Source organism: Acipenser ruthenus, chromosome 21, assembly GCF_902713425.1.
Source record: "Acipenser ruthenus chromosome 21, fAciRut3.2 maternal haplotype, whole genome shotgun sequence".
Classification (NCBI taxonomy): domain Eukaryota; kingdom Metazoa; phylum Chordata; class Actinopteri; order Acipenseriformes; family Acipenseridae; genus Acipenser; species Acipenser ruthenus.
Window position 1 is genome coordinate 19,329,309 of NC_081209.1, and position 16,724 is coordinate 19,346,032.

The window sequence follows — 16,724 nt, forward strand, 5'->3', positions numbered from 1 at the left end:
TACTGTTTAGATAATTCAGAAGCAAGTAACTTAAATGAAACAAAAAACAAGTATCCTTTGGGAGATATATTTGTTAAACACGTTCAGAAGGAAGCATTAGTTCTGGTTATCGTTTGGTTAAACTGACATTTATATAAGCTCTCTACACTATTGACACCCACAGTATTAACTGGGCTAATCTAAAACAGTGGGTCATTAAGTGAATAATAAATGATTACAGTATAGTTACACAATACACAATTTGGTAAAATTTGGTAAAATGTCAACATGAACACAAACAATCGTGTACTCCAACACGAACAGAGAAGGGTGCGTTTAACTTTAAGGGGGTGAAGGAGGAATAAGAGAGGGAAAGTGGTCCGCACTTAAAACCAGTGTAATGCATTGGCTAACTTTGTGTTGTTGAGAGCACACACACAGAGCTATCATTAGCTATCATTGTACAGGCCTTGCACTGATTCTAATTCTAAACTTCATATTTTAGCATTTACAGTGGCCCTTCAGACTAGGTTTTTCTTCCAACAATTTTTCTATATTTGTTCAGTTTAAGCAACAAAAAAAAAAGTGCGCCCCCATTACTTGCCGCCTTCGGCAGCTGCCTATGTTGCCTACCCCGCTAACACCGGGCCTGTTTTCTGTTCCCACAATACGCCACTAATTTCAGGTAGAACACCAGTATTGTTGCAGGCGGGAACCTGAACTGGATAGTTTATTTCATGTATTTAATAATGTATCAAAACTATCAGGAACGTGTTTAAACAAAACAACTGCAGTATGGGCAACACAAAACACAGCAAAGGTAAAGTAACGTGTTTCTTGTTAAAATTGGCTTTTAAAAAAAAGTTTTGTGGATATGGCCCAATGGTTCAAAATTAGACATTACTAACCTAGAAATTACCATTTTAGGATACTACATGTGTGTGCTTCACAATTTGGTCTTTCATTATACTACAATAATAATTAAAAAGTACTCTGTCACAAAAGCCAAAGTAGAGTTCTGCCTTTCTAAATAAAATCCTCACAGCCCGTGTCTCCACCTACAGGTACAGTATAATCAAACATCATTGAGAGTGCAGTGACACTAAAATCCACCAGGTGGCAGGGCAGCTTTATAGAAGGATTTTGCTTCTTTGTCAGAGAGGAGAGTGGAGTAATTTAACATTCTAGGATAGTTTTGGTTCTTAGATTAAGTTTATTTTTATTTTTTATCAAGAAACAGTGACAGTGGTTAACAAAGTGTTGATGAAAACGTGGATGGGAGCAGTGTGCAAAAAAGAAGCGATTAAAAAGAGCTGAAGGGTTTAAGAAGGTTGTTGTTCTTTAGCTGTTTAGTCCAGGGGGCTCTTAATTTAGTGTGAAAGTAAAACAAACTAAGAAGCTACATAAGGATATTTAAATGAACCCTACATTCACTGGTTTTGCTACAGTGTCAGTTTTTTTAAACTTTTTTCACAGAAGCCATTATAGTTTTTATGAAAAGAAATAGTGTCCTGGGGTCTTAATATGTACAGGACTTTCCAAGAAGTCAGATATTCCATCCTGATAATTTTGCGTTATCCATGTGCCAATGCAAAGAACACATTCTACGAACTGTTGAGCACTGCATCTAACAATGAGGTCCTTTAAAAAGAACACACTGTGGGAACGCTGTTATTTTTATATATGTATTTGAAACAAATGTAATGATGATCATGTGAACTACCTATGACAAGTATACAGTATGAGGGGGGTTTAAAAGTGGACCCATTCATCCAGTCTATTCTCAGCAGACACAATGTAATGTGCTATTTCTTTCCAGCCAATTCATAACAATCCCCACTGCTAGCTCCCATAACACCTGCTCCATGTATTACCTCTAATGTTGTTTTTAGCCATTGGGTGCCATCAAGAATCAATTAATGGAAGAGCCTGAGAGGCAAATGCTTGACTATAGACTAGCGATAGTGGGTCAAGCCTGCATAGCTGACAATAGCAGCTCTGCTCAATAGCAGATTTTTCCTCAGGCACAAGAAAGGAGTTCTGCTGTGTCAGGACCATTAAGAGGGTTGTGTGCATTGCATCCAATAATAAAATGCTGTCATTAAATATACATTTTAATTTGAAATATATTGAGGTTTCACTGAATCCAATTCTATTACTCAGATTTGGCCTGGAGAAACTGCTGAAATAAGTCAAAGTGTTTTGAGCAGTGAAGATCGGGACACCCCTGCAGAAGATTTGAAATATTCCATTGAGCCCCCATCCAATGGGCGGGTGGCACTGCGGTCATCACCTAGCAACAGCATCCAGAGCTTCAGTCAGGCGCAAATAAATGATGGGCAAGTAATTTTCATCCAAGAAGGTGGGTCTTTTAGTAATAAGCCTCAAATTAATATTGGCACAATACAAGATATGCCCAGTCCAACTAGCACTCCCAACATCTTTAACACTAATAATATATACCAGAAGTTCACAATTTTAATTTTGTGAGTGGGAGACCCCATTTTAAAAAGAACTGTTCTGCAGTAAATGTCACTCAGTGTAATAAGGCATGTCTCTCACTGGGGTTGGTACATCCTGTATTGGAGAACCATGATACTTTCATTTCATGATTAATCCTATCGTAACAGAAGTATGCATCATTTGTATTGTGATGCACGATTAAAAACACCACATAACTCAAGTGGTTCTTGAATGAAAAATACCTGTGTTTTATAGTTGGTATGAATACTCTCCCAATCTCATTTATTTTTTTATCTTTTAACAAAATAGATATGCAAAGCCAATCAGGACTATCACATGTATCGTGATACATATGTATCGCAACTTGCATATTGTGATAGGTATCATATCGTGACATTAGTGAATTGTCATACCTCTAACTACAGCAGTGATAGACCCATTTATTAAATACTGTTTATGCGTAGTTTTACAAAATAAGTATCCAGAGGCTGAGCAAACTCTGTGGATCCCACTTGTCTGAGAAGCACTGTTGTATACTTTCTTCCTCCCTTTGATTCACCACTAACTGTACGATTTTTTCTACCAAAAGTGTAATGACTTTTGTTGCATGTGTGTTGTCGTTTGAGTGAATTTGCTTTGCTGTACTGTAATTCTATGTGTACAATTTGAGGCATGGACATACAAAGACAAAAAGACTGAAATAACGACAAAGGTGTGGGCCTTATTCACAACATTTTAATTTAAAACTGTTTGTGCTTGTGTTTTAAAATGCCCTCTAAGCTGAGGAAACGCAAACAAACAATAAGGGAACAAAAACTTATGTGTGTGCTGTAAACCAGCTCACATTCAGTTGGTCTCTCTCCTCAGGTCCGCTGTCTGGTGGTTTTAGCTTCACGGTGACTGACGGAACACACACCTCCGCTCAGGTCTTCAATGTTACTGTGAGGCAGCTGTCCATCGTCATGGAAACCAAGGGGGAGCTTGCAGTGTATCCAGGTGAAGACTGGCCTTTTTGTTGTGTGATCGGTTACTTGCACTCATTTTCAAATAGAACAAAAACAATACATATGTAAATATATACAAGAAAGGGGAACAGGGTGGAGCCTGGGTGCAAACCGGCATCACTGCAATCGAGAGACTTAACCACTATGCAAAAGAGTCAGCTCATCTGCATTCGTGGTTATAGAGCTCTTAACCTCATCTCATCTCACCAACAAGGATCCGGAACAGCAGAGCATCACACAATACTGCCCATTACACAAGGACAATTGAATAGAAAAACAAACAAGCTCAGGGGTTCAAAGGGTAACACTAGATTACCACTCCGTATAGGAGTGTAAAATTATTATTTATTTCTTAGCAGACGCACTTATCCAGGGCAACTTACAATTGTTAAAAGATATCACATTATGTTTACATACAATTACCCATTTATACAGTTGGGTTTTTACTGGAGCAATCTAGGTAAAGTACCTTGCTCAAGGGTACAGCTGTGTGGTCCAGTGGTTAAAGAAAAGGGCTTGTAACCATGAGGTCCCCGGTTCAAATCCCACCTCAGCCACTGACTCATTGTGTGACCCTGAGCAAGTCACTTAACCTCTGCGTGCTCCGTCTTTCAGGTGAGACGTAATTGTAAGTGACTCTGCAGCTGATGCATAGTTCACACACCCTAGTCTGTAAGTCGCCTTGGATAAAGGCGTCTGCTAAATAAACAAATAATACAGCAGCAGTGTCCCCCACCTGGGATTGAACCCACGACCCTCCGGTCAAGAGTCCAGAGCCCTAACCACTACTCTACAAAATGTAGCTATTGGAACTGCTGCATCCTGGTACCTTCACGTAAGGTCATATAGTCTGATTGTAGTGAACTAAGTGATTAGGTACCAGAAGAAAAATGTACAAAAATTCAATATTTCTTTATGGAAGGTTAACTCAATTGTTTTTCTTCACCAGGAACAAGCAAACCAATCACTACCCAGATCCTTAAAGCAGTGACCAATGGCGTGAGAGAGGAGGCGCTCTCAGAGGAGATAACGTATCATGTATTGAGAGCACCGCGTCTAGGCAGACTGGTCTCAGCCAATCAGACCGTGGTGTCCAGTTTCTCTCAGGCAGAGGTAAGCAGTGTGCAACCTATAATGCCACTGCAGTGTAATATGCTATATGAATGTTACAACTGTGGAATCGTTCTATCAATGGCTCATTACATTGTACAGTAGCTCTGCTACGCTTGCACTTCAATGCAGGTACGTTGCATTGTAACTGCATTGCCATTGAATATCATTTGTTAAAGGTGTCACTCGAAAGTGGTTTTAAAGATCATAATGCTGACTCCCTGTCACAAAGACGGCCGGAGTGGGTGGCGTCAGACCAGAAGCAGGAAATAAATAAACAAAGACTTGGAGTTTTGGTGAAGCTGAGCGCGTGATCGCGCTCAGCATTTAATAATTAATACAGAACAGAAAATAAACGGTTGTAACAAAAACACCGGACACGGCACTTTAGGCCAAAATAAAACAGATAAACAAAACAGACTATACAGACAAACGGACACAGACAGACACACAAACACGGTGGCGTCAGACCAGAAGCAGGAAATAAATAAACAAAGACTTGGAGTTTTGGTGGAGCTGAGCGCAACCCCGTGCTCACATATTACATTTAACCAGCACGTGAAGTGATTTGTGCCCTCCTCGTGCCTAAATACAAATCTACACTTTTAACTCACACGTGAAACACAGACCCGTTTATATCCCGTGTACCAATGACTATACACCAACATTAACACACGCAACATACAACACATAATATGCACACAGGGGCGGGGCACATTGCCACACTCCCCTGTACATAATTCAATTAATTAAAAGAAACCCATATTGAATTATACTTTCTTATAATATTATTTCACTAATGCTTAATTTCATATCACTTTCATAAAACATTATAATGCAGACTTTTATTACTACATCTCTAATGAAGGTTTACTGGGTTTATCGTTGTAAAAAATCAGTCGGCGTACAAAAACAAGGAAAACCAAAGAAATCCAAAACTGGCCATACCCATTTCATGTCAGCTTATTCTCTTTAGATTGTCAATGGAAACTCCTGATGATACTTCTTTAGGTTTTTTTTTCACTCTGGTTAATATAATGTCAGTGGAATTGATCATTCATGCAACTGATATCCACCCTGCTTAAAACCTGTATAAAAATTACCACAGTGAATTTGCACTATAATTTAGTAGTTTTCCCATCCTTTTCCCGTGGTTTTACTATGCATTTACCACAGTTTCCCATGTTTTTAAATATGCTTTACCATACCTTTCTGGGCTTTACAAGGCGTACCTATGCTTTACCTTGTTTTACCATGCTTTGGAAATACTAAAAGCAACAAAAATTCAATGACACAGTTTTGACTAGAAGTAGTACTACAGTAGTATGGTGGTAATAGCGTGGAAGCAACTACTCTTCCCCAGTCACTTACGGTTTCTATTGTAATAACTGTAGATTATTTGTGTTGGTGTGAAGAAAAAAACGACTCGGTTTAGGTTTCTGGACATCTGGAATCGCTCTTTTAAATCATGTTTTAGTTCTCAGGCACTTCTGATCAGATAGTTGAGATGTGGGGTTGTTGAGCCGGGGTAGGGAGATTGCAGATCAGATAACACCAGCAGGGTAATTCACACTTTAATCTGTGCACCGGTTCAGACTGATAACAGCTCCAATCTCACTAATGCGTCCAGCTACAAGTCACTGTCAGGGCAGTTGTAGCAGAGCTACCTCAACACCTGCTCTTCGTTTCATGCATTATTTATCAGTCATTACAGAAATAACCGAAATGAGCAGGTCCATTACTTTACATATCAGCAATCTGGAGGTTTATTCTGCTGTTGTAAAGTAAATGTTGTTTTATGAAAAGCGTTGACCACAAAAGCCTACCAGACCTATAAAATACAGTGCACAGGCACTCATGTAACACAGTGCATAAGTATGAAATTGTACATGTTTGTGGAACATGATTGTCATATTTCATCAGCTGGAGACTGGATCTATCTGGTACCAGCAGGAGCTCCCCAAGGAGGCATTCTGGATTTCCCAGGACTCCATTGATTTCCTGCTGTCCGCACCTCCAGCCTCCGAGCTGAAACACACACTCAAGATATCCATATCTTTCCTGGAGCATAACCCCAGCGGCTCCTCCCAGCTCTGGAAGAATACAGGTAAAATCAGATTGGAGAATATTGTTCTACTGATGTGCCAGAATACCTGGAGAGTGCAACCCGAGGGCATTGTTTCAGAAAACACATCAGAAAAACTCAATAGCACTATTATAAAATGCTATTGAAATCACTACCTGTGAAGTTAGCAAAGCTCCATTGGGAAATCAGAGTGTTTTCAGCATATAAAACATTAAAATGCACAAATAATCCCAGTATAGTTCTGTAATAATGATATTAAACTATAAATCCTGTGCTATGTTAATCTATATTGCTTTTTCCTATGGCACACAATGCTGGGAACCATGAAAACTATCTAGCAGTTAATATTTAATATCTGGGCAAATGCAATAAAATACAGTTAGTTAATCATATCTACACCTGCCTTGCATGGTTTGATTAGCAAACAAGAAAGACTTGTGTTAGTATTGTCCTGTCTTTCTTTCTTTTAAGAAATTGTAAAGTTAGGAACATTTTTTAGAGTGTATGTCAATTATTATTATTTATTTCTTAGCAGACGCCCTTATCCAGGGCGACTTACAACTGTTACAAGATATCACATTATTTTTACATACAATTACCCATTTATACAGTTGGGTTTTTTTACTGGAGCAATCTAGGTAAAGTACCTTGCTCAAGGATACAACAGCAGTGTCTCCCCACCTGGTATTGAATCCACAACCCTGCGGTCCTAACCACTACTCCACACTGCTGTGTTGAATTGAATAATTACATAAAAATAATATATGAGGCTTAAATTTGAAAGCTGGAGGTATTTCTCAAATACCTGAATATCTTCACCTGTTATTGCATTAAGTTGCACACATTAGCAAGTTTTAAGTTTCAATCTCAAAACAAATGTTACCCTGAAATGTGAGTGATTTATTACAGTATTATGAGCACTCCTCAAATGAAAAAGGCCCTATGTATAATATAGAGAATCCAATAATGGGGATCTGGGAACCACCAACTCAATACAGTACAGATAATTGATCACACAATACTAGGGATATGAGAGTCTGCGTGTTCAATTCAGTGAGGATTACTCAGTACTGGAACGCGGGAGCCAGAAAATCCAAATGCATGTACTGGAGATCTGAAAGCTAGAGAGTCTAAAGTCACCACAGCCAACAAAATATGTAAGCACACACTCTTTTCTCAGTATTAAAGCACAGTTTCTGATAATAGCTTAATAATTAGAATTAAACATTTGCATCTGTTTAAACTAAAGGAGTTATTTACAGTAGTTGCACTTGTAAGATAATGACAAGATAAGATAACACTATGTAACACAATTTTTGTTCCTGGGTAGTAAGTGTTATTTCCTAATTGCTTATGCCTCAAAAGTATAGAAAATGGCTATTATTCCCCACAAACTTTGCTTTTGTGACCAGGACAGTGATATTTTGAAATTGACCTATTTCCAATGAGAAAACGGGCGAATTTGTGTCTTTTCGTTCACATAAAGTCAGAAAAAAACAACATATGAATCCAAATTAACATGTATTTATACTAAAGTAATACAAAAATGACTACAAAAGATTTAGAAGTGAGTAGTTTTTCGAGATTTACGATTATACTGTAAATCACTTTCACGAATCAGCCCCCAAATGTAGTCTCCCATCATGTTCTCGTTATACTGTCCTTGGTAGCGGCGTTCAAAGTCCAGTATATCCTGGTGGAAGCGCTCACCTTGCTCCTCCGAGTACGCTCCCAAGTTCTCCTTGAATTTATCAAGATGAGCATCAAGGATATGGACTTTGAGGGACATCCTACAGCCCATTGTGCCGTAGTTCTTCACCAGAGTCTCAACCAGCTCCACATAGTTTTCGGCCTTGTGATTGCCCAGGAAGCCCCGAACAACTGCGACAAAGCTGTTCCAAGACGCTTTCTCCTTACTAGTGAGCTTCATGGGGAATTCATTGCACTCCAGGATCTTCTTTATCTGTGGTCCGACGAAGACACCGGCTTTGACCTTTGCCTCAGACAGCTTAGGGAAGAAATCTTGAAGGTACTTGAAGGCTGCCGACTCCTTATCTAGAGCTCTGACAAATTGTTTCATAAGGCCCAATTTGATGTGCAGTGGTGGCATCAGCACCTTCCGGGGGTCCACCAGTGGCTCCCACTTGACGTTGTTCCTCCCCACAGAGAACTCTTTCCGCTGTGGCCAGTCCCGCCTGTGGTAGTGTGCCTTGGTGTCCCTGCTGTCCCAAAGGCAAAGATAGCAGGGAAACTTGGTAAAACCGCCTTGGAGACCCATCAGGAATGCCACCATTTTGAAGTCTCCTATGACCTTGATGCCATCTCAGAAAAATGCAGATATGTATCCACTTAGGCAGCTGGAACTGAACTGAACTGGTGGGCTTAAGGCCCCTGTATTTATACTACTATTTATATTACTGGAAAGTTCTAGAAAGTTCTAGAAGTTACTCCAAGTTTACCCAGCACTAAATCTATCTGGAATGTTCTGGAAAATAGGTAAATTTCAAAATATCACTGTCGTGGTCACAAAAGCAAAGTTTGTGGGGAATAATAGCCATTTTCTGTACTTTTGAGGCATAAGCAATTAGGAAATAACACTTAATACCCAGGAACCAAAAAATAAATAAAAAATTTGTTACACGGTGTAATGTAAGATAATGATTTTGATTCATGAAGAGGAAGAAAAAGAAGAAAATGCTGCAACGATGAATGTGAATTGAATGTGAGAAACGAAAGAAACTAGAGCAAGTCATCAGATTCTTTATAGTTAATTATAGCATTTGAAGTACACCCTACTGTACATATCAGTCTGTAATTTCATCAGTGGTTTTTGCTAAATCACTTAAACTTGAAGGAATTACAACCTTATTATATGTTCTTGGGTGTATGTTGTTCTTTATAAGCACTGTAAATTTGGAAGGAATTATATTGGAATCTTTACAAAAGCCACATCTGCTGTTCAAAGACAGCAGCTTAGGTATGCATACAATTTAACAGATACGACTTTAAAACTCATCAAAGTAATATGTTGAGTATATTATTTCAATAATTTAACTCTAATGCTTTTTACATCACTGAAAGCACATGTTCCACAGCAGGGAACTCGATATAGCTCCCTTTTCATCATATTACTGGACTCGTTCAGCGCGCACTGAATAAATCAATACTATTTGCATTCCTGGATGGCAGTCTTTTGCTGGTGATTTATTTGGTGATTTTGAATCTGGTTGAGTTTAAGCACTTGGATAAACACAGTGATTTAAATTCTCATTTTCTACCTCAAGAGAGCTGGACTAAAAATGAAATGCTTTGAGGAGATACAGTTTTATACAATAGGATGTTACTAGGGCTGTACAGAAGCCCTACTGTAGATACATGTTTAAGGAGTGCCTTTGGTCATTTAGTCATTAGGGGTTACAGAAGACCATGTAGTGATTACCAAAAACACATTACTTGACCTTTACTCGATTCAGCATTTTTCCTATTGTGGCAACTATATTTTCTAATATAGTCCCCATTTATTTAATATTTTTATTTAAACATCATGGGTGATAAATCCACTGGGGAATAATCAAACCCATTTCTGAACTTTAACCTCCTCGGCCCTTTTGTTCAGTCTCCCGAACAACACATTTTACAGCCAAATTGCATTTTCTCTTCACAAACCTTCACAAAAAGCACTGCAACAGTCTTCTACTGCTGTAAGGTATAAATGTATATTATAAATGTGATGTCTTGTACATACAGTAAATATATGATAATGCTATACAACATTCACATGCATTATCGCAGGGACCATTGCCACTGCTGAATTTCAAAACAATTTAATAAATATAGTGTAGGAGACCAATTGTAACTTAGTAGTTACATTTCAAGAAACTCAAATTGTACTGCATATCAATATCCTACTGATGTCAGAAAAGCTCACTTCCTTGTAAACAACAATTCTTTAAAGTGACTTTATGTTTCTAACTCTCAATGACTCACTGCACTGATAATAACGCTGGTAACAAAGTTGTAAATAAATTAATATATGTTTGATTTTTTCAGGTCTGAACATCCTGGAAGGTGAAGGTACAACCATTGACAGATCCAGATTAGATGCTTCCAACTTCCTAGCCAGTCTACCAATGCCTCTAAGTGCATCCAATGACATTGCGTTTGAGGTGACGAGGTTTCCTGCTCATGGAAGACTCTCTTTGGTTGGCCAAGCCTTGCAACTGAACTTTCCGTACTTCTTGCAGGAGCATATAGATAGGAGGGAGCTTGAGTACCTCCATGATGGTTCAGACACTGAAGCAGACAGCTTCACCTTTCAAGTCTGGCTCAAGCCAAGGGAACAGGGACTTGGAAGTCAGTCACAAAAAGGCATTGTCATTGAAGAGGCCTTCAACATCTCCATCAAGCCCGTAAACTACAATCCTCCTGAACTGGTGAGCCAGAACCTTGTTCTGGAAGTCCTACAGGGTTCCATTACCATTCTTAGCCAGGAGAACCTGAATACTGTTGACCAGGACAGTTTGCCTAACAAGATTATCTTTACAATTACAAAAGGTCCTACCAACGGTCTCCTAATTGATAGAGACACAAACAACGTAATCAACATGTTCACACAAGCAGACATCAATTCCGGCCAGGTAGCTTTTGTAAGTGATGGAAGCCTATCTCCTGGTTTTATGGACTTCATTATCTCTGATGGAAAGCATCAGACTTCCTCTTATACATTGAATATCAACGTCTTTTCAAGGAATCTGACTTTGATCCAAGCTGAGGAGTTCCATGTTAAGCAAGGAGACACCAAAACACTTATAACGGATAATGTTCTCAAGGTGATGGTGGATTCAAAGAAGCAGCAGGAGGTGCTCTACGAGATAACTGAAACCCCGAAATATGGAACTGTGGTGGTTGATCTCCTCCCCGTGTCCCAGTTCTCACAGAGGGAAATTGATGAAGGGAGAGTCAGCTACCAGTTCTTGAACTTCACATCCCATAAGGACAGTTTCAGGTTCATGGTGCAGTCCAGGGCAGCCAATGTTTCTGGTGTTCTGAACTTCACTGTGAGTCCCCTGGTGGACTTACCAGAGGATCCCCTTTGGCCCAGAGAAACAACCATCTTGGTGGACACCAGCATATTAAATGCCTCAAAACTGGCCAACAGGACTGAGAGTATTCCATCTTACAAGATAACACGTCAACCAAGAGGAGCCAGGTTTTTACCATTTAACAGCGGCAAGGACGAGAATGGCACGTTACACTTCTTCACCCAAAAAGACCTTGAGGAAGGAAGGATTGTCCTGGAAATATTTAGCCAAACAGATGTAGGAGATCAGGTTCAGAACGATACCTTTCAGTTTATTCTGATGGCAAATGGTGTCCCGCCAGCTCTGGGCTCCTTATCCTTCAGGACTGCCCCCTACAACTCCTCTGTCATCTATGATGCAATTTTGATCAAGGTTCCATCCAGTGGGACTGGGGACCTAGAACCAGAAGGCAGGAACCTCCCTGGGGTGGAGGATTCTTCTTTAGCCTCTCCAGATACATCACGGTGGGGAGGGACTGAAGATGGGGCTTCCAAAGTTCACCCAACCTCCCGTCCTGTGAAAGCAGGAACCGAAAAGAAGCAAGCAATCGTGTCTTTGGAAAACAACATTTTAGCAATCATCATTCCCATCTGTGTCATCATCTTGCTCTTAATTGTGGCGGCTATCTTGGCATATTACCTCGTCCATCGCAACAAAACCGGGAAGCATGACGTCCAGGTGATCTCCTCCAAGCCCAAAAACGGAGAGGTCAACCAAGAGACATTTCGGAAGACCGATCCTGCCCATAGCATACCTCTATCGAACATGGGCCCACAAGTCTCCAAGGAAGGGATTCAAGGCAATTCAGGACCCCCCAGTGGACAACTTGACCCTGAGATATTGCAGTATTGTAGGACAACAAACCCAGCTTTAAAAAAGAATCAGTACTGGGTATAAGCTTGGCGCATGACCACATTGGAGGAGTTCCATTTAATTAATTTTAAAGAGGTTTAAAAGTCATTCCTCACAGTATTATTAAAATGGTGTTTCTAGAGCTTAAACCACCATGGGCCTTTATTTTCCTCAGGTTTTGCAAAATGTATAATAGGTTCCACCATATGAAGATTATGATAGCTGTCACAAGTGCTCAGTTTATCACTGATACACATATTAAGAATGTTATGTCAAAGGAAGAAACTGTTTTATTATTCTAGAACTATGTATAGATTCCATTAGCTGATGGAATATCTGTACTGTGTTGAGCAAAATCAACATACAGATACTAGCTAGACCAACCAAACTACTAGGAATTATATGACATGGAATGTCTAGACAAATACAGTCTCTTTACCACCTACGGTGTATCGAGTGCTTATGACAGCTACTGAATTGACAGCACTGAATAACAAAGTATACTATTGGGTCACTCACTGGAAACTACAGTGTGGACATTCCCAAGCTGCCAGCTGCCACTTAACTAGCCTAGAGATTATAATATTTCCAACTAAAATGCCCATTTCTTCAGCTATGATTGCTTCTCCCTACTAAGATATGGGCTGTAAATTGTCAGATCTAATTTTATGTCAGAAAGAAAATATATTTTCGATATATAGTTTACAAATGTATAACATATTTTCAAGGTATTTAAATATGTGTGTGAAGTCATATACAATATTATCCATTTACACCATACTTAAAAAAACAAATGTATTTTCCGTCTGCGATTGAAAGCCATATTATGGAAATTACTTGAGATGAACTATTTCTTTGCATTCAGATTTGGTTTTGTTAATACACTATAATTTGGTGCTAAAAACTAAACAGATTTATTTTCTTTTCTGTAAGCTGAAGTTTATTTCGAATAATGCAAAGAAAATAAGTTCATATTCATTTTTAAACAACACAATACTAATGTTTTAACTTAGGAAGAGTTCAGAAATCAATATTTGGTGGAATAACCCTGATTGAAGCCAAGTACAAGGTAGTCCTGGAAGAAAACTTGCTTCCTTCTGCTCTGAAAATGTTCCCCAACTCTGAGGATTGGTTTTTCCAGCAGGACAATGCTCCATGCCACACAGCCAGGTCAATCAAGGTGTGGATGGGGGACCACCAGATCAAGACCCTGTCATGGCCAGCCCAATCTCCAGACCTGAACCCCATTGAACACCTCTGGAATGTGATCAAGAGGAAGATGGATGGTCACAAGCCATCAAACAAAGCCGAGCTGCTTGAATTTTTGCACCAGAAGTGGCATAAATAACCCAAAATCAATGTGAAAGACTGGTGGAGAGCATGCCAAGACGCATGAAAGCTGTGCTTGAAAATCAGGGTTATTCCACCAAATATTGATTTCTGAACTCTTCCTAAGTTAAAACATTAGTATTGTGTTGTTTAAAAATGAATATGAACTTATTTTCTTTGCATTATTCGAGGTCTGACAACACTGCATCTTTTTTGTTATTTTGACCAGTTGTCATTTTCTGCAAATAAATGCTCTAAATGACAATATTTTTATTTGGAATTTGGGAGAAATGTTGTCAGTAGTTTATAGAATAAAACAAAAATGTTCGTTTTACCCAAACACATACCTATAAATAGTAAAACCAGAGAAACTGATAATTATGCAGTGGTCTCTTAATTTTTTCCAGAGCTGTATATAGGATTACATGTACTTGAAAAACAGAAATTGCCGTATGTAAATGCAGGTTCAACAGTGTTAAGCTTGCAGTATAATCACAGTCCCCTACCCTGGTTACTAAACATATAGATGTACCGCTATCTAGAAGTACACATTTCTGTTGCTGCAGCTGGACTGACATTCATATAATGATTTATTTGTTTTTTATGACTGCAGATAGTATTTTTTTCAAGTGTTCTTGGGTTCAAGCTTTTCCTCCAGCACTGAACCCATGGAAGGGCTAAGTACATGAACCCACTGAAGCATGCATTGGTAGAACTGAGGCAACATGCATAAACAAGCAGACTCAATCCCTCAACCTCTGGGTTAAGATTGCAGTGATTGTGGGACGTAGCTGTAAAGCGGTACTGAACACTAGACTAGAACACAGTCACTGTATCCTGTCCTGTGAGTGCATTCATCTAAAGTAATAGAGCAATCTCCCCCATGGAGGGTATGTCTAGTTTGCTTATCCTAGTTTATAGATTCTTCACAGTTACTACAAGCTTCTGCCGATGTGTTCGGCTACATTCCTCACTATTAGTGACCCAGAACTTGTGAGTATCTCTATCTCTATTATGTTGAAAATTATTTCATATGTCCCAAAAAATCACCAAACATCTGGTGAGTCATGTCGTTTGGAGGCTCCATCCTTGTTTGGCAACTTTTGACATGAACCACAATGTACAATCACAAAAGGAATACAATTTATTGTTATTATACAGTAGTAAGCACTAAAAGGAATGACACATGTATTGTTTCAAATAGGGGTGTTCCAATACTCATATTTTAGGAGTAATTCCCTTTAAGAAGTTTTAAGTTGTTAGGTATTCATTAAATAACAGCCTTTATTCAGTTTAAATTGGCGGGGCCTAATATATTTACATTTCCTGTGTATATGATATTTTTGTTTGTTTTAAAGTTTCTTCAAATCTTGTGTGATATCTATCTTGGTGTCTGTGCAGGAATTCATTCATAACCACACTTTTTTGACAGGTTTTAAATTAAAAATCCAAAAATGACTGTTGTAGATTTCACTTTTGTATATAAATATGTATATTATTATTTTGTTTCTAGTATATTTTCCAGGTTTGCAGTTGATAGGTGTTGACTTTCTCTTTGAAACTCCAGCATCAATATATACTAGAGCAGTTTTTATGACTATTTTATGGATAGTTGCAGATACTGTATTACATTCCAAACCAAACCATGGCATCTCCATTACAGCCATCCCATAGCATTTATATAACAGAGCCTGTACGTTTTGAAACGGACAACAGTCATCTCTGTACCTCAGATAACGGCAGTCATAGAAAGACTTTGGTTAGAACTCCGGTCGCTGTGTCTCCTGTGAGTCACATGATATATGATTGTACACCAGGAAAAGCATTGCACTATAGAGCAGCCCTCTGTTCTATCCTGCTATTGAAACTGCGACAAGTGAGAATGTCATTTCCTTTGGAAAGGAGCATTTTTGTGCAGCACAGCGAACATTGGGCAAATACATGCATACCACCATGCCCAATAGGGCTGTTAAGCAGTGTACCCTCAAAAGAAATTGAAGAAAATGTATTTAAATCAAAGGGGGAGCAGTAAAATTGGACCTGAAGCTAATATATGGTATCAATTAAAATTGTGTTTCTAAGGCTTAACCCATCATGGGCCTGTATTTTCCTCACACCAAACCTATTACAGGCTAGTTAGTTTAGGTTTTAGTATGCTGTATGTGGTCACAAATGCACAGCCAGGTTCATCCAGTCCTTTATTTCACCCCAGTGGCAGTATTGCTGTAGCCATGCTTTTTATACATCCTTTTGTTGCAAATTATACAGTAATCTTCAAAGAAAACTACGAGAAATGATGTAGGAATGTCTTAAACTTGTCAGTATTTAGAAGAATTTTGTTAAGAAATTTGAGAAGTGTTGTGTAATTATACAAAAAAAAAAACTGCTGTAAAAATTCCCCTTAACAATAAACTATTTAAAAAAAAAAGAGTGTAAAATGTGTTGTTTTTTCCTACCAATTGGATTTTTGACAGTAAAATGTCAGGGGTATGGTGTGTACATGAAAGACCCTTGCAATGTAAATTAGGTCATGCACATAAAAGAAAATTTACCAGCTTGCTGAGATCTTGGCTCTTTCATTCAGTGATTAAGATATGGTGCTGAAGAACCCAAGGTACCAGGTTCACACCCAGCCTCCCCTCTGCGTTGGGTTGCCTCGGTCTCAGTCTCCTGAACCTACAAAAGAATAAGACTCACCACCATACCACATAGCAGGGCAGCAAGATGTGCTGTCAAGAAGATATTGGGGTATTACTTATTAATTAGTCATTCAGCAGACGCTGTCATCCAAAGCGACTTACAAAGACTAGGGGGTGAACT

At 38.9% G+C, this 16,724-nt stretch overlaps 1 protein-coding gene across 1 annotated transcript in view; it reads left to right on the plus strand.

Annotated features, from left to right (window-relative positions):
• LOC131699103 (chondroitin sulfate proteoglycan 4-like) overlaps positions 1-16,304 on the plus strand; it is a 54,974-nt gene extending 38,670 nt beyond the window's left edge. Inside the window, exons 6-10 of the mRNA XM_058994919.1 lie at positions 2,143-2,341; positions 3,310-3,438; positions 4,396-4,559; positions 6,480-6,663; positions 10,693-16,304. Coding sequence (XP_058850902.1) covers positions 2,143-2,341; positions 3,310-3,438; positions 4,396-4,559; positions 6,480-6,663; positions 10,693-12,620 — 2,604 coding nt within the window. The 3' untranslated portion in view covers positions 12,621-16,304. The remainder of the gene's footprint in view (positions 1-2,142; positions 2,342-3,309; positions 3,439-4,395; positions 4,560-6,479; positions 6,664-10,692) is intronic.
• Positions 16,305-16,724: the final 420 nt, after the last annotated feature.